Here is a 23,629-nt window from a genome sequence, read left to right as displayed (position 1 = left end):
CAAACCTAGAAAAATCAGTAGCAATTCTGTTCTCTTCCATTTGCGTTTCAGCTGGAATAGTCGCAACAGAATAAGAAGTAATTAAATATTCTGGTCATGCTTTAGACTAGGAGTATGTTATTTTTGATTGTCCTTTGCACAACCAAACATTCCTATGAAGCTGGATCAACCTTTGTTTTCTCTTTTTGTACAGTACCTGCCTAACGCAATTGGACTCTGGTCTGTGAGGTGGTCCCCTGACTTTGGACAAAACATACATGGATTTCCCTCTTAGGTGATTTAGCTACAGGACTTCGAATTAATGGGATTTATGTAATGAAACTCCCTTTCCAGTTTTGCAGACCTCAGCCTTCTCATCCAATCTGCTTGATACTCAGATTTTGAAACTATTCTGTCATTAAGTGTACACAGTAGTGATAGAATGCAATACAGGTATTGTTGCTACCATATCCCTAGTCTAGAGTTACAACATTTCATTATTGTGAATTACTGATATATTAAATATGCATTATTTATGAGATTGGAAGATTCAGTAAGTGTGTATCAATCTGGTTGATGGGAAAACAGCTTCAACAGCCATTGAAGAAGTGGCCAGGTAAAAGCCTTTCACTTAGTGGTAGAAGTTCTCTTTATCTATCCTGAGAATGTCTATTGCGGAGACAACAGATGGTGCAAATATTTCATAGCATTGCCCACACATCTGTCTTGACTATGATAATCTCTAAAGGAGGAAAATAGGGAAGTTATCTTCATTTCCATTTAATCCTTGACCTCTTAAGAGCCTGATACTAAGGGATTCAATTAGTGACAAGCACAATGGTAGGTTGAGTGATTCATCCCCATGTACTCAAATCTCACAATTCATACAGAGAAATAAGAATTACATCAATTTCTCTCTGCTTGAGCATCCTTCAGGTGAGATTTTTAATTGACTTGCCTAAGAATAAAAGGCCTGTGCAATTATTCTTTGTCAGTGACTAATCAGTTAGGCTGTGTGTCTGTCCATCCACCTTGATCAACATCTTCTGAATCTGTAAGCCAATTTCAACTACATTGGCAAACAGGGGGAGGTTACAAAAATAAATGGCAAGTTTTGTGATTGGGCAGACAAAGTGGACTTTGTTAGTGGGTTTGTTACATTCCCGTGAAGATACATGTGAAAGATATTCTGACGGCGGGAAAAGATTCGAGCAGAGCTTGCAGTTGACCGTAAGATGCAAGGCTGGAGGAAAGCAGGCTTCATTAGTTCTTGAACTACTACTTGGTTTTCTTTTTCAGTCTCATTGTGGCAAATGTCAGCTACTGACACATATAAAGACCTTGACTCCTAGGAACGTGGATGTCATTATCTCTTCTTTTATCTGCTGCTCACTAGGAGCCCTACCTGTTGAACGCAGTGGTGAATGCAAAATGGATAAGCATGACAAAGTCCAACTCTATTCATTCAGATGAAGTATTAGGTTTTGTATACCAGTTTTAACATGTAGGGACTCAGGCCCTTCCATCTATTCTGTGTATTTTTAGGTTATTCTACAAATGTCGAGTAATCTTCACAATTTCACAGGAGATAGGCCATGATGTCAGAATCAAAATTATTGAATTCCTAATAATGGACAAATCACCCCTTCATGCTGGTTGATACGTTTGTGGTCGGTCAGTGTTTTCTTAACAATTCAGCATTGCATTTTTTCCCTGGTTCCTTTTTGTGCGGAGGTGCAAAAGATGGAAGGTGACACGCTCAACATGCAAGTATTACCCCAGCAGGAATGACTTTCCACTCGGGTGTTTTCTGCGAATGGTTGAATCACTGCCTAATTTCTATACCCGTGAAGAACATGTCCAAGCAGCAGTGACTCAAACAAGCGTTTGACCATCACCTGTCACTGAGATCAGTTTGCAAGACTCAGGAGGCTTTTGTCTGGAAAACTAACTTTCTGCCCGTTGAAAACCAGGTGTTTTTCCCCTTACAAAGGTTGTGTTTCAGAGGGATAAGACACTAACTTACTGAGGAAACTAACTGCATGCAAAGATCATTCTTGTCTCACACTCGCATTTCAGTTCCTTTAGAGAGCTCCCTTTAGTTTCTCCTAGGCCTCTGAGCTTTCAGTATTGCCTCCAGAAATCAAGATTTGGGGGAAAAAAAATCTACTTGCTTTTTACACAAGATGTAAAGTGCTTCAGGAATGAATTTAATGTTCAGCCCCTTCAGGAGTGCCAGGGGCAGCTTCTGGTGACCTGGGCCAGCCAGTGCTGCCTGCTTGAGTTCCTCCCGGCTGCCCAGGCTCCTGCTGGCAGGGTGCTTGGGGCAGAATCTCCAAAACTGGCAGCTGGAGATTCCCCGAAGAGGGGGAATTTCTTCTCTTAATTCAGACACCGTGCTGGAGGAATGAGGGGGAAGGCAGCACAGAGGCTGTTTTGAGGCTGTGGGGCTGCGCTTGGGACTCTGAAAGAGGACTTTATTGGGAGCTGCAGAAAAAGCACATGGGATTTTTTAAAAATTTTTTTTTTTTTTAATCTTTATTCTTTTTGAAATGTGAGAGTCATCCTGAATTTGAAGTTGCCTTATAGTTTGAGCCACTACAGTAATAACAGGGCAGGTTACCATAGGTCTCCTAGCACCGAAGGTGTACAGCTAATATGTAATCATATAACTTGCTGAAAGTCATTCTTACATGAATTCGGGATGACCAGGTTACTTTAGGTCATTATGGTCGTCATCCCAGGCCTGTAAAGGGTATAGTTAAACCAGCGGATACTATTATTTCTATTAATCTTCCTAGAAAAGCCTTTGTAATCCTAATTTTCTAGGCCATTAGGGTGAAGGCAGATTACAACTAAAGCTGGTTTGCTAACTTTACTCACCTTGGTTTTGCCCAGCCCAGATCTCTTCTATTAGGTGTCATCTAACGTGTCTGCCTGTAGCTGGAGTCATTACTTCCCTCGGTGGTCTTTCAAGTGTGTTTTCTGACATTTAGGCCTGAGCAACCTTATCTTACTGTGAAGTGAGATTCAGAGTTGGCCCTGGGCTGCGCAGGAGGCTGTCCCAGGAATCCTCCGGAGGTCCCTGCCAACCTCAATTACGCCGTGACTCTAACCCGCTCCCTCTGACGGCATCACACCGCTTCACAAGCACTGATTTATTCACAGTTACACAGCAGGCTGCAGTGGAGCAGGAAGAGCATCCAATCTGTGATGCCAAAATCTTCTTCCAGCGCTTCACCTGTCTATTCTGAGTTATGCTCCGCTCCACAGCCCCAGCCGTCGCCCCTCCTAGCCGTGACCACGCTGCCCTGAGCAGTTCTGGTGCTGCCACGGATCAGTCACAAGTGACAAGTCCCACGTCCCCACAGGGTGAAATACTGGATTAGCGATCGGCTCTGGACAATGCAGGTGACAGCCTGGTGCCTCCTAGGAGCTGAGGGGCTGAAGAAGGGGTGGGCTCCCATGCTCCACAGAAGCACTTCTTGTCGTACGGACACGACTCCCGTTTTTGCACCTGCTTCATTTGTTCCTCGGCTTCCAGCCGCTGACAAACAGACCCCTTCCGACTTTTTCACTGCAGCCTCCTGGGACTCGCGGCCAAGCCGGGGCCACCCCCTGTGCCGGCAGAGGCAGGGGTTGCGTTCTCGCCCCCAGCGACCCTCGGCCCGTAGCGCACCCGCCCCGAGGGGCTGCGTGGGTTCTGCCCAGGGCGCTCGGAAGAGCCCTGCCCCGCAGCTCAGCGCCGAACTTCCCGGGCACCCGGCTCTGCCGGTGCCGGCTCGTCCCCGCCGCTGCTCAGCCGGGGCGCGGGCGGCTGTGCCCGTCACCCCGCGTCCGTCCATCCGTCCGTCCGTCCGTCCGTCCGTGCGAGGCCCCCCGCCGCACGGCGTTTCGGCGCGGGCCAGCAGATGGCGGCGCCGCCCCGGCTGGGCGCCCGGCCCCGCGCACGCCGCTGCCGCGCGAGCCCCGCTCCGGTTACAACCCTCCCCCGCCCCCGCCCTCCGCGGCGGTGTCTCCCTCCCCGCCACCTCCCCGCCTGTCACTACCACGCCGGAGAGCCACCATGGCGCACGGCGGGACACGCGTGGCCGCCGCCGCCGCTCCGCGCGGGGCCGCCCGCCGGCCGCCGCTGCCGCCGCTGCCGCTGCTGCTGCTGCTGCTGGGCGCCGCCGCCGCCGCCGCGCTGCGCTGCGCGGAGCCCTGCGGCCGCCCGCGCCCCGGAGCCCTGACCCGCGGGGCGCGCAGCCCGCCGGAGCCGCGGAGCGGCGGCGGGGCGGCGGCGGGGGGCAGCCGCACCAGGAGAGCATCCTCAGCGGCGGGCCGGGAGCAGGTCTCCCTCATCAGCACCTCCTTCGTGCTCAAAGGGGACGCGTCGCACAACCAGGCGATGGTGCACTGGACGGGCGAGAACAGCAGCGTGAGTGCGGGGGGCGGTGCGGGCGGGCTGGGGGTCCCTGCCCTTACCCCTGCCCTTGCTCTTACCCCTGCCCTTGCCGTTGCTTTGCTCTCCCGACTTGCGGGGCGCAGCCTGCCGCTGCCGCCTGCGCTCCGCCGGGCTCGGTGCGGCCGGAGCGCGCTGCTCCCGCCGCCCGCTGCCCGGCCGGGGGCGCGGGGGTCCCCGCGGAACGCACTCGGGGCGAAGGGCGCCCCGACGGCCGGGGAGGTGCCGCCGGGAGGGGAAGCGCCGCCGGGGTCGGGCCGGCTCCGCGCACCCCCCGCCACTTCCAAAGAAGTTTGGAAAGTTTGCGGGCGCGCATCTTGCAGAGGGGCCGGGTGCGCGGTGTGCGCCGCGCGGCGAGGAGGAGGAGGAGGAGGAGGAGAAAGGCTTGGCCCCGGAGCGGCGAGGCGCTGTCCGTGTGCGATCGGCGTGCCCCCGGGGCTGTGCCAGGGTCTCCGGTAAAGGAGAGGAGGGGGCGAGCTGCGGCGCGGGGATTATCTGTTCCAGCCCCGCATAAAGTCGCAGATTAAATTGTCGAGGTTTAATCGATTCACCTCGATTCAGTCGTCCCCGTGTAATCTCCGCGCCGCGCTCTGCCTCTTCAAGCGCCGGGGAAAGAAAAACCCAAACCAAACCAAAAATCAAGTAAAACCCAGCCCCGGGCTTGCGGTGGGTGTGAGCGGCAGGAGCGGGCGAGCGGGCGCGGAGCCTCTGGCCCAGGGCGGGCGGCGCTCGGAGAGGGCTGGGGCCGGGCGGGCTCCCCCCGCCGGGCCCGGGGCTTCACCCCGCGGGGGGGGGGGGATTCCCGCAACGGTCCGGGGATAGCAGCAGCCCTCCGAGGATTTTTACAGCCTCATCGATGGATAAAAATCGCACGCTGGGACCAGTGTTGTTGCATTAGAGCATCAGCATTCACAATTTTTCGCAGTTAAAGCAGTGTGCCGTGCCTTTATTATTTAGTTATCTATTTTAGACAGCAACTCTCACGGTGAGCGCCCGTAATCTATTTTTAACTCATTTTCAATTTCAGTGAGTCTTCATTTCTTTATGTATCGACCCATTAATGGTTGTGTATTTGCACGGGTGGTTTCAGCGATTTGCTGCTTCTAATCTAGCCTTCACTGAAACATTATATCATCACAGTGGGCGTCACAGGTAAATATTACATAGCACCTTGCACTGTCTGTGTAACTTCATAGACAGGAAAATATCGTTAGGAAGGCTCAAGATCAACTTTCTCCTGGAGGATTTTAGTGTTTCTGGAAAACTCCTGAGTGTTTTTACTACAGTTCAGCTAAGCTCTGACTCTGCTTGAACTTTGTGAATTTAGCACAAAGTTTACTTAAACTTGGCTCACTTCAGAGAGCTTGTGTCGTACTTCTTGTAAGTATGTGAATTATCATCCTTTCTCTAGGATCTCAAGTCCTGGTTTTTGCCTGTTTTGCTAGGGAGTCACCCAGGATGGGGAGCTGCTAAGGCTCCACGGGTGAGGATGCAGTGATTCCCTTGAGCACGCTGAGCACTTGCGTTAATGCTCTTGTATAATCAGGTGTCAGAGTCGGAGTCAGCATCATAAAGCTTGACACTTTCAAAGGCAGTTTTTGATTTGCTCAGGAAGGAAGCATAAGATGATGGCCATTTTCTGTGAAAAGAAAATGTTGCAAATCAGCAGCATCAGCTATTCTGATTCTGTCCTTCCTCCATTTCTCGGCTGTTAGACTGCTGCTGGTTTTTGTGAACAGTGCTTGCAGGCTGTTAGGGCTACTTCCTTAAAGAATTCAGTATGAAAAAGTTGGCATAAGTTCATTTCTTGACATAAAAGGCAAGTAACAGCTTTCATGCAAAGCGCTCTGCACTCTGAAACGAATATAGTAGAACCTTGCTAATCCACATTTATGACTAGTGGTCTCTCCGCGCCTCTCTGCAAAGATTTAATAACAGATGCTGCAGTGAGGGCTTGTATTGCTAAAATGTTATTATTTTTTCACAGTATGCTACAGTTCACTTACTAGAATACTACCAAGTAGTCTCTTCAAAAGCAAAGATAAATGGCAGCTGTCAGAATAAATTAAAGTGGTTACAGTCTTTGCTGCAACTTAGTTCTTTTTTGTTTGCTTAGTTACTATCTACTAATTCAGTCTCGCAGGATGATACTCTTATTGTGAATGCCTTGCAGACGTTCTCTACAGTATCTACACATTCAATAAAAAACACTTTTGCAGAGTTACTTAAAGAGTATGTTGCCTGCTCTACCTGCCATCAGGTGATTAGCATCGAGTAAGACTGGATTTAAACGAGTGACCTGGTAATGAGTCCTTGCTGCCTTAACCTAAATGAGAGCAGCCGGTCTTTTTGCACTGGATGTTTTACAGTATGACTGTCAGCATTTTTTTGCACCTTCTTTTCTTGTTAGCTTTGTTTTATTGCATGCTTCCAGTAGAAGAGCTGATTTTAACAAAGGCTTCCAGAGAAAAATGATTTGTAAAGGTGGTCTGTAGAATCTTTTTTTTTTTGGAAAAGAAGTGGAAGAAATACATTAAGCCCAATGGAAGCAGGATGGGCTTGAAGGGCTTGGAGACAATTTTGCTGCCTGTACGTATGTGAGGTTAAAACACTTGAAAATAAGTACCTGATCCAAAACATATCTAAGGTAGTCTTGCATGTTTGTTTGTTTATATAGATATGTATGTATGTATTCATTTATTTTACTCTGGGTTAAGTGTCTGGAGGTAGGAACACTAAGATCCAGTGCTTCTGGATCCTGGCACCTTACCCTGCATTCTTAAATCTATGGCAAATCTTGCCTTGCCTCAGACGCACAGGCTTGAGCCATGAAGTGCTGTTCTGTCCCAAGCGCATTGCAGTCAAGGGGAGGACTGTCATTCATAACAGTGGGGTTTTGGATCAGGCCCTGCGAACCTCAGGAGGCACTAAGCAATCTTAAAGTGTCACCACGCACATTTGGCACCTCATTGGAGGTACTCAGCACTTTGTAAACCAAGGAGCTCAACTAGTTCCTTTACCCTTTACAGCTGCGTGGCTGAAAATTTGACAGTGATGAGCTCCAGATGACCATATATCCTCTTAAACACCTCACCTAGTAAAATAAATGAAGAAGAAATATGCAGTAGGATTACTCCTTTGAGCTCTGTGATGGAGAGACAAATAACCATAAAAGCAGAGGGGGCAGCTGCTTCTCTGAGGGATGTTCACCTGCATGAAAGTGCTTCATGAAAGTGCTTCATTGAAAATGCTACCATGGAGTACTCATGTGTGTGCACCAAGGGCAAATAAATAAATTTGAAAGGGGCAGAGGTTAGGTTGATGTGCACATGGAGCTTTAAAAAATTTATTTACATCTTGTAAATCCTCCTGTGCCGCAATAATAGGAGCATGTGATTTTCAGTTGCATGAGATTTCTTGAAAGAAACTAAGGAGTCTATAAATTACATTGGTCCTCTCTCCTCCCCCTTCTTTTCTGTACTGTAGAAGTCTGATGTGTACTTTATTATCCTCTTGTAATGCCGTTAGTTTTGTGAATTAGAGAAACGGTGGATTTGATAGCACAGCAGAGTATATCGTTGCACTGATTGTAAAGTGAGCTGGAATAACTGGGAAGATCACTTGCTTTGTCAAGAGCGATCTGTGCAGGGAGGTATGCAAATTGCTTCCTGTTTTGTGTCCTCATTAGTTTTATTTTGTACTCAAATAATTAATTATTTATAAATTCCATAAGCAGTAAGCCTGTCCCTGACCTTTCTTGACAGTGGGATGCATAGTTAAAACCATCACTAGTGATGCAAGTCTTGCAAAGCTAGTCCTTGTAACATGAAGAGTGTGTCTGGTTAGTGAATTCCTACAATTAGTGTTTCTGCTCTCTGTCCCCTATGCCCACAGAAATCTGTTGTGCACTATTACTTTCAAACAAAGGCTCATGCAAGTGGAACTAATTTCCTTTCCAGTCTTAAAATATCATAAACTGAAGACATGACAGGTGGGTGGTGCAGCGCACCATTTACTCTGGTAAGGGCTAGTGATTGACATTTGTGTAACTGATGAATAACATGGAGTTGTGCATAGGAATATATACAGGTAGTGTGCTTACAGAATAACCTCTTACTCTGTTAAGCCGAATATGTATGTTCCCAGATTTACTAAAAATACACTAACCTTTCTGATTTGGGGAAAAACAGTCAATTGATGACAGCTTTTAAACACCCTACTTTTCCTTAGAAGAGACCTTATAGTCTTCCCATGAGGTTTTTTGTGCTAGGTAAACAACTTTCTTTGCAAAACTATACTCTTTTTGACCCTCCTGGAGAATTCCCATTGTGCATTAATACTAGCTGATTTAAAAAAAAAATCAAAGCCAAAACAGAAATACGGGGAGAACGAGACTCGTATTCACAATTGATTTTGATTCATGGGCTGCTCTTCATGCTGTGTGCAGACTGCTGAAGTGTTGTGAACAGGACTTCGGCCAACCAGTTCTAAGCCTGCAGTTTCATGGTGCCAGTATTTCCTTTTTTTGTTTGTTGTCAAAATATTAAGTCCATGCAGGCACTTATTTGTCCGGTAAGTTGATGTCATGATCCCTCATAAACATGTAGCTCTTTGTTATGGAAAATAAACATAAATGTACACACAATTTTTTCCAGACTTAATATTTAGCAGTGCCTTATCAGAAAGGAAGGTTTATCACACATCTACAGAAATTGCTACACACAAAAACTTCAGCTGATCCAGACTTTTCTGTATTTGATATACAGATACTTTGTTTAATTTAAAAAATATTACTCTTTGCGATACAGTTTCACCATATATGATTTATACAGTCCAGTGATCACTAAATGTATTCTTCTGGCAGATATTTTATTTAATTTGTTTTCTGTTTTGTTCAGTTTGCAATAAATTTTGCTGAGGCGATCTATAAAAAGCATTGACTTCAATATTACTGCAGCAGTATCTGTAACAGTAAATGTAATTATCTATTCAAACCGGGCAAAAGCCCATTTGTGGTAAGGTTTTGGTGCTGTATCTCCAGAGTAGCCAGACTACTTTTTATGAAACTAAAGGGAGCACGAGGTCAAAAATCCTGACTGTTCAGACCTTTGATAAATGGCAGATATATTGCAAAGTGAAAGGCAGATTTCCCGTAGGGAGTTTTTTTTTTTTTAAATTCCTTGAGATGATAGTGTGATAAAAAACCAAACAGAAACCAAACCCAATAATCATATTTGAATGGAACAGCAGAATCCCACACGGAAAGCAGAATGATTTTAATCTGACTGAAGTAACTCTGGAGTTTAACATCTTTTTTTTTTCCTTTTTGTTTTTCATGATACAAAGTTTATGGCTTACTTCGTTTATTTGCTTCTACCAGCCTGTGTTTTCCCTCTCTTCCAGCCCTACAGCTTGCTAGTCATGTCGCTGCCTGCTGAGCTCTCTCCACATTTCAGCAAATTCTAGCTGCTAAAGAAAAGAGAGAGCACCTCGTCTCGTCCCCTAAGTAGACACTTAAAATTGATACATCCTTTAATTAGTAAGTGTGTGTTTCAAACATGCTTGAAAGTCCTCCTCCTTGTGCAGCCCTCCACAACTGCAGTCATACCTGCTTTTACCTGGTTTGCTGGTTTAACTGGCGTTCCCTGGTTTGCTTAGGAGTAAGCTCCTAGCAGCCTTAGCGTGAGTAGGTACTACTGTGCCGACACTGGTACGAGCTCAGATGATAGTTTAAATCTAGGAGGGAAATTTAGCAATGAACATTAAAGACAGACACCAGATTGAAATCCTATCTCTGATACTGCTGATGTATTTACATGTGCATGATAAACCAAATCTGGCTTAATACCAATCATTAGATATGTGTTTAGGCTCTTGATAGCACGCTCACGTATCACAGTGGGAACATAATGCATTCTTCCCAAGCTTGGCAGTGTTAGGAATCTACTGATACAGATCTTTGGAGAAGGAAATGAGGACATCCCTTTTGATTTTATTAAAATTCAATAGACTAGTAGATTCTTTTTGAAAAAAACAGGAGGGGAAAATGATGAGCGTTTCAGAAGAAACAGTAATTGTTCTGCTGAAATAGGAAGTTCTGTGAGGTGCGTACTGATTTATGAATTTAAAACATGAAACTTCTGAGATTACGGAAGTTTTTATGCCAAGCCCTTTGTATGTCCAAATAAAATATTTCCATAGAATCATTTCAGTTGGAAAAGACCTTTAAGATCATCGAGTCCAACTGTAATCCTAACACTGCCAAGTCCACCAACACTGCCAAGTCCACCATGGTCCTGTCAATTAAGACCAAAGGATGTTAGCATAAGGAGACATAATCTGCAGTACAATGCAAGTGAGATCCTTCTAGTTCCTGAAAGCACAAATTCATTTAAGCAAAAGCTGAAAGTGTAGGTTGAAAGTAGTCTGCAGTATATGACTGCTTGCCATAGCTCAGGATGAAACTTGATGACCTGCAACATTCCTTTGGCATTTTTATTCCAATAGTCTCACATTCTTCACCAAGCATTCCCATCCCCAACCCCCTGCCCCAGTAATAATAACTTAAAACCCTAACAAATCACCAATGACAAAACCACTTTTGAAAGAAATAATGGATGGGATCCTTTGTCGTGCCTAACTTCAGCCTTCAGGTCTAAGCTTGGGCTTCTGCAGTAGGAAGGAGGTGGAGATGTTCTCTGGATTGATCTCTCCCCTGACAATCAACATCTGTACTTGAGAAAGCTGGGATGAGCTGACATCTGAAAGCATGTATCTCTCTCCACTTATTGTAGAGGGGCCTAGAAGAAAAACTTTGACAAAACACAGAATTTATTTAAAGTGATCCCTAACCCAAATAACTGGACTTTATTGCTGCTACAGTTATTTCCTTCCTTACTTATTGTAGCATGGCTGTTGGAGTTTCAGTTACGGATTAAGACTCTGTTGTGGTAGATATTGCACAACCTCAGTGCAAAAATACAGGTGCAGCTCTAAAGATTTTATAATTACAGTTCTACCTGCATACATCCTTGAGAAGCACAATTATATGCTTAAAGGATGTACATTGACAGAAATTACGCAAAGGTCTAAGTTTCAGTCCAAGGGCTGCTCCATCAGCTGTTTAAGTTTTTTTTTTTCTCATGACTTGGAATATTCATACATAAGCAGCCATTGGGGCAAGGCCTAAGATTGCCCCTCGAAGCTGAGAGTTAATCAGGGGTTTAGAAACGTGCCCGCTCTGTGTGTATGTATGTAGGTATGTTTTTCTGTCCCTCTCTCTTTTGTCCAAACCAGTAGATACGCAGCACGTCAAGAAAAAGTGGAACATATTTAGCAGTACGGGTTGTGAGTCTCTGTTCTGGCAGGAGATGTGTATTTCAACTCTGCATGCAGAAGGGGGAATTAGACCCTTCTGCTGGGGGAGCACTCTAACCCCCGTGCTGTTGTGCAAGGGTGAGGAGGGCGGTGTCACCTCCCTTGAGAAACCATGTTTCAAAGGGAGTTGCCACTGTGCGCTGTGAAATGCTCAGTGTCGTAGGTGTGTGCTGGCACATCTGCTGGACTTGCTGGCTTCAGTAAGATGAATGGAGAAGTGCCATGTTTATGGATCCTATTGGATTTCATCAGCCCTGGGTGAGGCTGTTGTGGAAAGAGGAGGGATGCTGAGGCGCTGCTGTCTTGCAGGACTGAGAGTGTGCGTGCTGCCCTTGGCAGAGCTGGTGATGCTCCATGCAGCCCCGTCCCGCGTCTGCGAGCTCTGAAGCAGCGCTGCGGTATTCGCAGTGATACCTCAGGGAAATCTGAGGCTTGGCCAGAGGTAGAGTGTGAGGTTCCAAATGAATGGCTGTTGGGTTAAAGTGAAGCTGAATAGGAGTGCCGAGGAACTTTGCCAGTTACCTCACCGGTATCCTCTGAAATAGCACTTGCATTACATAGGTGATTTTGTGCCTCAGTTTCCTACTTGCAATGTGAGAATAACGGTACTTCCCTACCTCTCAGGATTGCTGTTGTTCTAAATAAGCGGGGCACTTTGACGTTAAACTAATGGTTATCACCTAAACACCTAAAAGAGGCGGGACCATAGAAAATCACATCTATGGTTTCTATTTTCCTTTGACTGTTTCACAGTACAGTGTAGGAATTAGAGAAGAAAAGGCTCTCACAGGTCATGCAAACTTCTCTGCTTGTTCTGATGTTTGTTTTGATCAGGGCTCCTTTTAATGTGTAGTCCAGTTTAATTTAAATGCCTAGACTCTGGCACTTCAACATCATTGAACAGGCTTAAGATTATGTGACTAAAAACATTTTCAGTGAAACTTAACCTGTATTTAACATGATTTTTTTCTGCCCTCATTTACTGGGATACTGAAATAACTGTGCTTCTTTCTCGATGTTTGTACGTTTCCTACTCTTGTAGACTAGTAATTATTTCTCTGAATAACATTTATTTTGGCCTTTAAAATTTTCTTTTTACAGCTCACTTGTCCTAGCTTTAATTGGACCATCTGGATAGGAGACTACCTATATATAATAGTACCTACCTACCGTGTATTTGACTAGCACATTTTTAGAAATGTACATACACACAGACATTATTATTCATTTCTGGCTTTCCTCTAATGTCTAATGTCCTCGTGATTATTTGTGTTTTCTAAGAAGAAAACGACAGAACAGTAAGTAGTGGTTTTGGTTTTTTGTTTTTGTTTTTTTTTTTAAGTTAAGTCATAAAACCACTTAAGTAATTTGGTCATTAGCAAAAAATCTAGTTTTTGTGGTTTCTGTGCAGTAACATTGTTAAAAATTTGTTCTAGTAGATGAAGTAGATGTATTTAATGTTTATTTTTTCCCCATTCACTTTATGAAATCTTTTTCTTTCATGGTCTTTGGAAGCTCATCGGAGGTACGGTAAAACCGCATGAAGTGTCGTAGGAGTGTATTTGCAAGCACCAACCACCAGGACATGTCCTTATTCCTACTGAGCAGCAGGTCCATGTTTACTGGCCAGTGTGTTCAGTTTTAGCAGATGGCAAGCTACACTCTGTGAAAACACATTTTTTATCACTGTTACTGTCTCTTCTCTGCTTCCCAGACTGAAAGTGCCACAGGGAAAGAGCAGTCTTCTCCCCGCATGTGTGTGAGCAAGATGTGGTGTACTGGGGCTCTGCTCTGAGTTGGTGGCATTTAGGTGCTTCTGTAATACCAATAAATAATCATGATGATGACTGAAGATTGAGCTGTTCCACCTGTAAATTCTAAAAGTGCATAGCCAGGCCTCCCTAACTGAAGAACTACAGCAGAGAAAAGTTGCTTCTCTCAGGTATTGAAGAACAGCCTGTTCATGGTTAATGCATTCCCATACTTGCCTCCACCAGCAATTGTCACTGCAAGACAGATGCCCAAGAGGATGGAGCTGGACGGTTAGAGGAATATGTTGGAATCAGTCTTTGAGCTTTGGGCAGTGTTTCACAGTGTTAAATGTGACTGATTCTGAAGAAATAGTTGTTTCTTCATTGAAAACAGAATTATCAGGAGATGGTAGGTTGCCATAAAAGCCTCCCAGGTCTAAGTTCAGTAAGATCCTTTTCCTGCGTTTGCTAGCAGAAAAATACCTTGTAACTTGCTCTTTTCAGAGTATTGGAACCACCTGTGAGTCTAAAGGATCTGAATCTGCAGCAGCACTCGTTAAATCTTGCCATTTATGGAAAGCAGAATATTCTTTTCTGGGTTCTTCTTTTATGCTCTTAGGTATTATGGTGGGTGTTCAGCATAAGCAGGCATCAGTGTTAGCATAGGTAGAGATAAGAGTATAACCCTGAGGGAACTCGTGAAGCCCTTTTTTATGGGCACCTCTTTTTTATGCATGGTTTTTGAGGGGCTTCATGGATGAGGCATAAAAACAGAAGTAAAACAAACAAAAGCAACCAGTGCCAGCGACAGGTGGATTACTTTCTGGGAGCATAGAGATACCTTTGCCAATCAATTACCGCCACAAGACAATGGGGACCCATTGGGATGTAGTGCATATACACAGTGCTCCAATATTCAGCCTGTTAAAGAGCTCAAGAGCTGAACTCCGGGCAGATCTGTAGCGATAAATGCCTGGAGATGCCCAGGGACCTGGCTGGTGATGCTGGAGACCTGTAACCACATGCAGCTGGGTGGCACAGAAACGCTAACGCTCTTTTGCCCAACTCACCTCGACCTGCAGTGATCTCCCCAGTGGGAAGGGAAGTCAAAATCGAATTATTAGGATCCTCTGTGTGTGTGTGTTTGTACTTACAGGGTCTGCTCTTGATGATTCTTAACTAAACCCCAGCGTCCCAGTTCACGACACGTTGGTGTTAACATACTTCTGTATCTGAGTTCCCACCTGGTTTTGCGAGTGATCCCACTCTGCTCATTCAGAGCACTTCATGGGACCCTGTTGAGGCTAGTAGGGTTCACATTAGATTTGGCTGCTGCCTGTTGGTTTGTGGATATGCTATGTGAACATCATTCCTTCTGGCCTCTCTCATTTCAGTCTTGTAAACTGCACAAGTTTAATTGATATGTATAGGGCTCTGGAGTCTTAGGTATTGTAGTATTTCATGTAGTTAGAGCATAGAAGCAAGCGGGCATATGAACTAAAAAGTTTTCCTCTCCCAGGCCCAGATGCCCCGACACAGGCAGTTCATCAGAACTGCAGCTTTTGATTTAGAGGGCCATTTCTTGTTTTGTTAATATGTTTGGCTTTTAATCAGTGGTTTCCCATGTTTCCCATCCTGTTATCCAACCACATAATGGCAAGCATGTCAAAAGGTCTCAGCTGCCTTGAGAGCAATCTTGAAAGACGTTCTTTTCCCTGAATGAGAAGTGCAAAATGAACAGAAGCTACACAAAACATCTATGTTGGGAGTACAGTGGCTTTGGAGTGGGAGCTGTGTCCTGAGCACTACTGATGGACTCTAGAGGACTGACAGTGAACTCCCTGGTTGTCCTTGGCTGTGCCGGTGCTGGGGTAGAGAATTGGGAAGATGTTACTACCGGTGGTTCTGAGCTTTTCTTTCCCCCTGGATGAGGGAGGCCAATATTGGCAGAGTCAGCTGAGATCTGATCACGTTCTTTTTGAGGTTTCACAGCCTGATAGCAAAAACAAGCATGAAAGAATCCAGAGTTGTTTTTTCCTCTCTTGTATGTGACATCCACCGAGGTGCTGCTGAGTACATGCAGAAGGGATGAGGATGTGTGGATGGAGCAGAAGTACCCATATTTTTGGAGCAAGCAGCCCACTATAAATGTTTTAAATTTCTCTTGGTCACAGATATTATTATTAAACTCTGTCTAAAACCACTGTAAAGAAGAGAAGTAAGAAAGTATGTTGCACATCAGCCGAACAGTATTTTTGTAGCTCCGCAAAACCCACTTTGTGATTCACTGATTAAGTTGTTGGCTCCCACCAGCTTCTGTGAAGGAAGATGTAGAAGGAATGCATTTCCATGCATCTAGGCTGAATCAGGCACCTCTGCTTACAAATTGCAAGATGTAGCTCAGCAAACACATTTTTGGTTCATAATGAAATACATATGTTCTTCTTCATGCAGCATCTCTCAAGGGCTACTGTGCGGAGCACTGAGGGCCACGAGCACGATCTCCTTTTCCTTCCTTCCTCCTCTGCCAACTGCTTTAAAACAGATTTTTTTTTATAAAGTGGGCTACATTTAGAGGGCTTTGAACCTTGGTATTCGTTTTAATAATCTCATTGCTCCTGGATAACTCTAAGAGACAGCGTTTTTGAATTCATTGTATTAAGCACCTTGTGCCCTATGTTCCATTTCTTTATTTAAAAAACCCTTGGGGGAGAAGAGGAAGATGATTGATATCAGGCTAGCGTATATAATCAGTGTGAGAGCTAGGTTGTTAGCTGGTAAATTATCAGTATAAAGCATTTTTTTTTTTAGTTTAGCTAACTGCAGAAAAGACACTTCTTAAACTGGCACGAACTGGAACAACTTAAGAATTGAATGAAAGGCAAGCTTCTTCATCAGCGGGTGGACTTGGTTCGGCTTGATCAGTCTGCAAGCATGCAGGAATTTTTGAGCTGCTTTTGTGTGTGCTGCTGAGGCAAGAGATGTTTTATGAACACTGGAGCTGCATGAAAAGAAGACCCTCCACTTCCTGTGTGAATCAATGTCCATATTATTGTGAGGGATTACATCTCGGCTCTAATGCTCGTGACTGCAAAGCGACTGTTCCTGAAGATGGGAATGTAAGACTAGAGAAGGATATAATCTTCATCTTGTTTGCAGAAACCGCCAGCAAGTCTGGTTATTGCATTGCTGTATTTTGTGAAGTATATCGAGGCTCCCTGAGGGAGCAGGACTCAGTCCAGCGTGATGTTTCACAGGGGTCGGTAGCTCAGAAGTCAAGCCCATTGAGATGAGAGCACTGAAATTCACATTTAGGCATAGACTGTGTGCCAGGAAATAATATAAAGAGTTCATAGTCTTTCATCCACAGTCTGTTGTATGTGGAGGGCTTGCACAAAATATGCAAGCTTTTTATTTTTTGTAGCAACTAAATAGACTTGTATTTATTAATTGAACCTGATTGTCACAGTCACTATCACTCAGTGAGAAACTCTGCTCCCCTTTAGGCAACTTCTGTGTCTGTCCTTTGTTTCTGTTACTTTTCTGCCTGCTTTTTTTGTATGTCTCTCATTCCTCCTCCCTCCTTTCTTTTTCCTGTCTCTGTGTGTCTCCTTTGTTATTCTCCCTTCATTTCCTCCTCTGTATTAAATCACCTTTCTCACCCCTGAGGGCTTAAATAGCATCATCTTCCCGGTTCCATCTGGAAAAAACGATCTTCAAAGACATGGTTAGTAATGACACAAACATGTCATCAGTTTGGGAGCTGCCATTCTAGTGAATATAGATGTTCACACTTGGTCACATGTTGTCTGCAGGCTTGGACAGACAGCGCGGCATTGCTTAAGGAAATCTTGTATTCATGGCAGTATCTGTAGCTCTAGAGGATAGCAATAGCAGATGTTTAAAAAAACCATTGTCCCCAAAACACATCATCTAAATGGAAACTGGCCCAGGAGCAGTGTATTTCACCTCATGCCCCCAGCCTAAAGCTGTGAAGTGATGTCTTAAACTCACCTAGGGTTAGTTTTGGACTGGGGACATGAAGTGAAATACACCGCTTCTATGTCAAGCTTCTAGGTGAGTTTAAATGAGCATAATTAGGAATGAAAGACTCAAAATCCTCTTTCAAGTCATCCAGTTCTGTAATCTGCACATGCCATCTAATAAGAATTTGTGTACTACCCATCACTGGAATTACCCTGCTGCTCATCCAGGTTTAATTGAAAATCATAATCTATTCAGTGTTAGATGTAATGCATAAATGAGGTATTGTGATCAAAACACAACTTCTGAAATGTCTATTACCGTGGATTTTATTGTCTGGATTCAGTTCAGATATTAGTGCATGTCATTCTGATATTTGGGTGATGTCATTCTGATACGTGACTTTGCCAAGTATGCCTCATTATTACTTTTTGCAACCTATGGGCAATGAATTCTTTTTCCTTTATGAAATGAAGTATTTACAAGCTGTTACTTATTGCAGGAATTTAAATGAATGAAGCTTCTTTTGAAAACAAACGCAAGCTGAGAAAAGCAAAGACAGCAAATGAGTGTGAAGCTGTGGTAGGAGGGAAAGTCTGCAGCTCATATATGCAAGCTCTGTGGCTTTAGCTGAGCCTTGAAAACATGGGAGTCAAAAGCAGGAAAGTGCTAAGGTCTTGGTTTCTGGCATAGCTTGTTTCTCTGATGCAAGTGCACTTGCTGTGCAGTCACTACAGTTCATGGACTGCAAGAAGATGAACAGATTTAGAGTGCTTTTATCTAACATGAAATTGATACTGTCTTATGGGAATGACTTCTAAGAAGAACATGAGAACATCTGTACTAGGCTAGACCTGTGGTTATCTAGGGAAGAACATCAGACTCAGATGAATATTTTGTGATCCTTCACCAGACAGCTTTTCTGGCCAACAGCAATTTGTGGCTCAGGGGTAACTGTAAAAGCTTTTCAGGTGCAAGAAACATACCTTGTTTATAAACATGAAAATGAGAGGGAAGATGAGCTTATGTACTTAAATGCAGCAGTTAGTTAGCCAAAATTGCTAGTACTGAATTTCTATTGATTACATCATCCTTTCCCCAAACCTAAATGAGTTCAAATTTTGGGGTATGTTCTCAGAGTGATTTAAATTTTGTGGCTCTGTAGCTACAGTTTAGAATTTCAAAACCATTTCTTAATATACTGATTTAAATAGTATTTAGATTCCAACAAATTATATAAAATAACAAGTAGTACCAACACATAATTTACAAACTACTTCCTTTCTACTGTAATTTCTCACCAATTTGGAAAGTTTAAAGGCTACTATTTCTCTTGAGTGAATGTTGTGCTAGAAAGAAAGATGCATGTCAAAAGTAGTTTTTAGATGTCTTTTTGTTTTTATGGACTTCATTAAAGCATCTTTTTAGAAGTGTTGGATGATGGTACTATCATATGGAAAAAGCCCTAAGTATCCTGAGTGTTTTCCTTAGTTATTTAAAATTGAATAAATGTTCATTAAATGGACAACCTCATCTGAGCCAGGATTAATTTTAAATTCAAGCCATTATTCTCTTGGTACATAACCAATACAGTATATGTTCTTATCAACAAGTAAGTCTCATTTTTAATTTATGAAAGTTTACCTGAGAGTATTCAAATGTCTCACCCTTTCCAAGTATTAAAAAATGCCTTTCATGTCTCAGCATTTGACTTTAAACCAGCTGATCTTCTGGTGTGCTGTATGATAAAGTTGTTTTGATACATACAAGAAATGCCGCTTGTTCGTTCCAAGTTTGCATGGCATAATTAAGCTAGGTTTTTGTTCAGTAAAAATCGGTGATTCTCTTAAAATGAAAATCAATCCTTTTCTCTTAAGTTACTTTAAGGCCAATTATTAAACAGGCATGATCAAGCTTCTTAGATTTTAAGAAGTGCTGAAGGTGAATTTTGAATATCTTCTTGCTCATTCCTATTTACAAATAGTTCATGATTTTTAAATAAAGATTTCTAGTGCTCTCTTTTCATTTTTAGTATTGGATTGAAGGATATCAATAAAAACATTCAATTATAGTGGATTGTCTGTAGGCTCCATGGGAACCCGAGCCATGATTAGATTTCTCAGCTAGAGTAGAGCAGCACCATTTCATTGACTTAAATTTCACCCATTATGGAAGGATTCTTAGCTTTGATTTGTCTCACAGTTAGTGGAGTGTTCACAGTAACGGAAAAGAAGAGGTGCAGGAGCCTACAAAATGGGTAGAAGTAAACACATATTTTAAATGTTGAATTCCACAGTGTTCTTTCTTAATGTTTTTCCTCTTCAAATTTTTCCCTAAACTTTTCTATATTATCGAGTTTATCTAGAAAAAGCAAGCTTGTTAGCTCAAGCAGAGGTTTGTTGTTTCTTGCCGTACTTTGTCTTCTCACTCTCTCTTAGTCCTCTACCTTCCTCTCTGTGGATTGGCTAATTTAATCTTTCTAGCTGCTTTATTGGTTTGTTCAGCATCACTAGGGTCAGCATGTTACGTATGAAAGGCGTATCAGCTGAAGGAAAATAATATCCTGATCAACTTACCATCACTGCAGATACAGGGAAACCAGCTGGCTTGAGTGAATTGATTTCTGCATCAATCTCCTTGCACAGGCAATCAATTCAACAAAGAGAAACGAGACCTGAGTCCTCCTCACTTTCCTGTCGTAGAAGGCTCCCTACATCGGAGCCTCATTCTTCCGAATTCACTGATGCACTCTGCTGTCACTTTGCTATGAGAGCAATGGTACTCCATACAGTATTACTGAACCCAAAGCCTCTAAAAGGCAACAGCAGGCCTCAGTGTGTTTTGGATCAGATCCTTGGGCTGGTGCTGCAACCATGCTAGTCACCATATTAATTAAGAGATATTTAAGCCCCAAAAGCATTAGGAGGGATCTCTCATCTCTCATTGCTAACAGCAGGAGGCTCATCCTGATAACAAAGCAGAACCAATTTTATTTGTAATTTTTTAGTATACCCAGCTGCTTTTTGTAGTTTCTGAACCACATGCATGCTAATAATTCTGAGGAATGACACACAGTTTTAGTAGGCATCATTATTATATCTACATGGGGAAAAAAACATGGTGCTTTCGCTCTTCTCCCTCAATTTTTGGGTGAAGGAACAGTAGTGCAGCAAAGCAGATCTGTTCTATAATAAAAATTTTCAGGGCACTAATGTATAACTTAGGTAATGGCTTAAATAGTCAAGTTAAAGAGAAAATAATTAGAAGGCTAATTTGGATTCACCCTTCCCTATTACCGCTTAAAGATGTTGACTGTAGAGTTCTGTTACTGCTTCATTTAGCTTGACTATTGCAATGACCTAACTCTGTGTGCATCAGACTGTTCTTGTTCAGATACGAAGTAGGGGTTTTGTGTCGCTGGATCAGAGCATGTAGCACTTGTGGCTTTTCTGATACCATAGAATTAGGAGCAAATGAGCTGACGTTGGCTTACACAAGGGAACAGACTTGCTCTGCTTTGGTCCCAAAGGTGTCATTGATGCTATTTGCATTACACGGTCAAATATTTGTATATGGTATCATTGGGGCTAACAAAAGGTTGTCATAGGGCAGTGTTTATGTCACAAATTATGACATTTACTTGTTGATGGGATAGTATAATGTCAGCATGTCGTGGCGCAAATGTCATCATTTTGTGATGCGACAAATTGTCCCTAAGGATAGACTTTTTAAGAGACCTTAACGGATGTTGGAAAAATGAATTGGTTTAGACTGATTTTATTTGTGTCATATTTAGGAACAATCAGAAGTTTAGAAAGCAAAGCTTGAAGCAATTTGTATCACTTTTCATTCTTGAAGGGTCTTTGCTAATGTCACAAACTTTAGTCATTATATACATGATGCTTCCTTAGCAGGCAAATTTGTTGACTCATCATGCTTCAAGGCGGCTCCAGAAATGACAATTCTTCAGTAGCTAATGTGTTTAATTGGACCGTTCTTCATTTGTAGCAGACTGGATTTTCCTATTTTAACTGCAAAATAGTAGGAGAATTTGGAAAGTTTCCAGTCTGTCAAAACTTAAGTGCAATAGGAAGTAAGATAATTTTGTTTGTATTTGTTCTGTCCTTCATTCAAACCTTGTTAGAGGCAATTGTGAAGCATACTAAGCAGTGCTGCTTATACCTTATCTACAAGGCAAATGCAGCGGGGATGGCTGTGCTTTGTTAACACAACTAAACCGAACCAGAAGTATATTTGGTACTGCAGTGTATTTCTGGGCAGTTCCCCCTGGGTGCTTGAGACGTACTGTAAGAAATCGAAGGAGAGGATGTTCAGTAGTTTCCAGAAGACATTTTAAATAAAATGAAGACACGTAACTTGCACTGAAATTCGAGCCTTTGAGAATGTTGATTGGGTTTCTTAAATATGAAGGGAATATTCTAGCAAGAACTGAAGGCTGCAGCTTTTTCTGTGGAAATAGTAGATTTCTGTTTCTGTAGAAATAGACTCAATGGAAAATTTGTTTGTCCAAGCACATAATAATTAAATCATAGATTTGCTCTTTAAGTGAGGTGTTTCTGGATTTAATGATGAAATTTGGTCTTAGAGAGGCCTAGTCATACTTCAGGGTGGTGGCGGCATGCAGGCTTCTTCTGTCAAACGTGGGTCAGAAAAGCAACAGGTAATAGCACTAGCGGGCAGTATCCTGCCCTCTGGTCCTGAAGCCCTGTGTGCTTGTTCTAAGCTGGACTTCAGATGAGTGATTTTGTATGAAACTACTTTCCACTAGATTTGGAAAAAGTTCTGATGAAGTTTGTGCTTTCCAAGTCTGTATGCTCTCAACTTTGTGTTTGCGTAGAAATTAGGTTTTGTGTAAGTAAGTGCCATATGTGAAACTGCACCTGCAGGTGGTTTCAGGCGCTGATTCTGCCTGTGTAGTTTGTAAATTTAATGCAGAAGTTTGAGCTGGTGTTCATTGAAAACAGAGATAAATATAAATAAAATATAGTGTGTTCTCTTGTAAAATTTTCTGAGTGAGGCTGGGATGGGCAGTCCCTGGATGACTCCTCCCCAGGAGCTGGGGGAAGCGTGTCAAGTTATGTCAGCTTTATCTATGGCACTACTGTCAGAGAACCGTGCTCATGTGGACTCTTCTTGCTATACTTGGCCAATATTGAGCTAATGCTCCGTGATTACACGAGGCTCTAACTTGCTGCTAAGGAGGAGAAATTGAATAAAGAAAAAACATAGTGTTTGATGGAAATGAACAGTGTTGAACAAACTGAACAGCTTTCTCATCAAGATACTTGGACATTGGGTACTTCTTTCAAACCGTTTGGTCTGGAACTGACCCAAAGCCAGCCTTTCTCCTGAGCAAAGTCCTAAAGTAGGACATTTTTGCTCACATTACCAATAGCATATGCCTCTGTTTCCATAGTTTCTGTGTCAGTTCAAAGACAGACTCCAGGTGAGTTGTGATTTCTCTACAGAGGACTGTCAGTGGTTGCAACACGATGCGGTTCCTGCAGAAATGGCAAACGAGGCGGGTCCGGTTGTTTTTATATCTCTTGGGCTTCAGGAGAACCACTTCAGGTTCACAGGGCTGTCAGAGGCTTTCTGTTCAACCCTGAGCAGGTAACTTGAATCTTTCTATATCTAAATGTCACATATGGAAGTGTTGTTCCGCCTCTTTGGTTATAAGGGCAACATCAAAGATCATGAAGTGTTTGGATACTTTGGAAGTTTGTGTGATCATGTTACCATAGGTAAACAGAAGGGAAAAGAGAGGAAAGCTACACAGGAAAGTTATTTTTCTGATGTTAGTCTGATATGAGGGAATCTCATTTTACAGTCCCTTATCCAGGGCTTTCATGTGGCTTTACATCCTACATGATACTGCTTTTTAAATGCTGTCCTGTAAAAACAGTAGAGCATTATGAATTATTCTTCATTTACATATATATTTTGATGCCTGATACTTGCATTAGTGAAATACGCTTCTTACCAAGCCACTTTTTATTTTGATATGTATTATTTTCTTTCGTAACAATATCTACTTAAAAGATCATTGGGAAACTTTACCTTCCTTAAAGAA

General features: G+C 43.1%; 1 protein-coding gene across 2 annotated transcripts in view; it reads left to right on the top strand.

Annotated features, from left to right (window-relative positions):
* The first annotated feature begins 4,045 nt into the window (after positions 1 to 4,045).
* SORCS2 (sortilin related VPS10 domain containing receptor 2) overlaps positions 4,046 to 23,629 on the top strand; it is a 579,951-nt gene continuing 560,367 nt past the window's right edge. For both annotated transcript variants that reach the window (XM_087736562.1, XM_087736561.1), the window contains exon 1: positions 4,046 to 4,399. In XM_087736562.1, coding sequence (XP_087592688.1) covers positions 4,046 to 4,399 — 354 coding nt within the window. The remainder of the gene's footprint in view (positions 4,400 to 23,629) is intronic.

Source organism: Nipponia nippon, unplaced genomic scaffold, assembly GCF_047370975.1.
Source record: "Nipponia nippon isolate SJK-2023a ecotype South Korea unplaced genomic scaffold, ASM4737097v1 scaffold_6, whole genome shotgun sequence".
In the NCBI taxonomy this organism is placed as follows: domain Eukaryota; kingdom Metazoa; phylum Chordata; class Aves; order Pelecaniformes; family Threskiornithidae; genus Nipponia; species Nipponia nippon.
The sequence above is the reverse complement of the archived record's forward strand: the minus strand, read 5'-3'. Positions and strand labels throughout refer to the sequence as shown.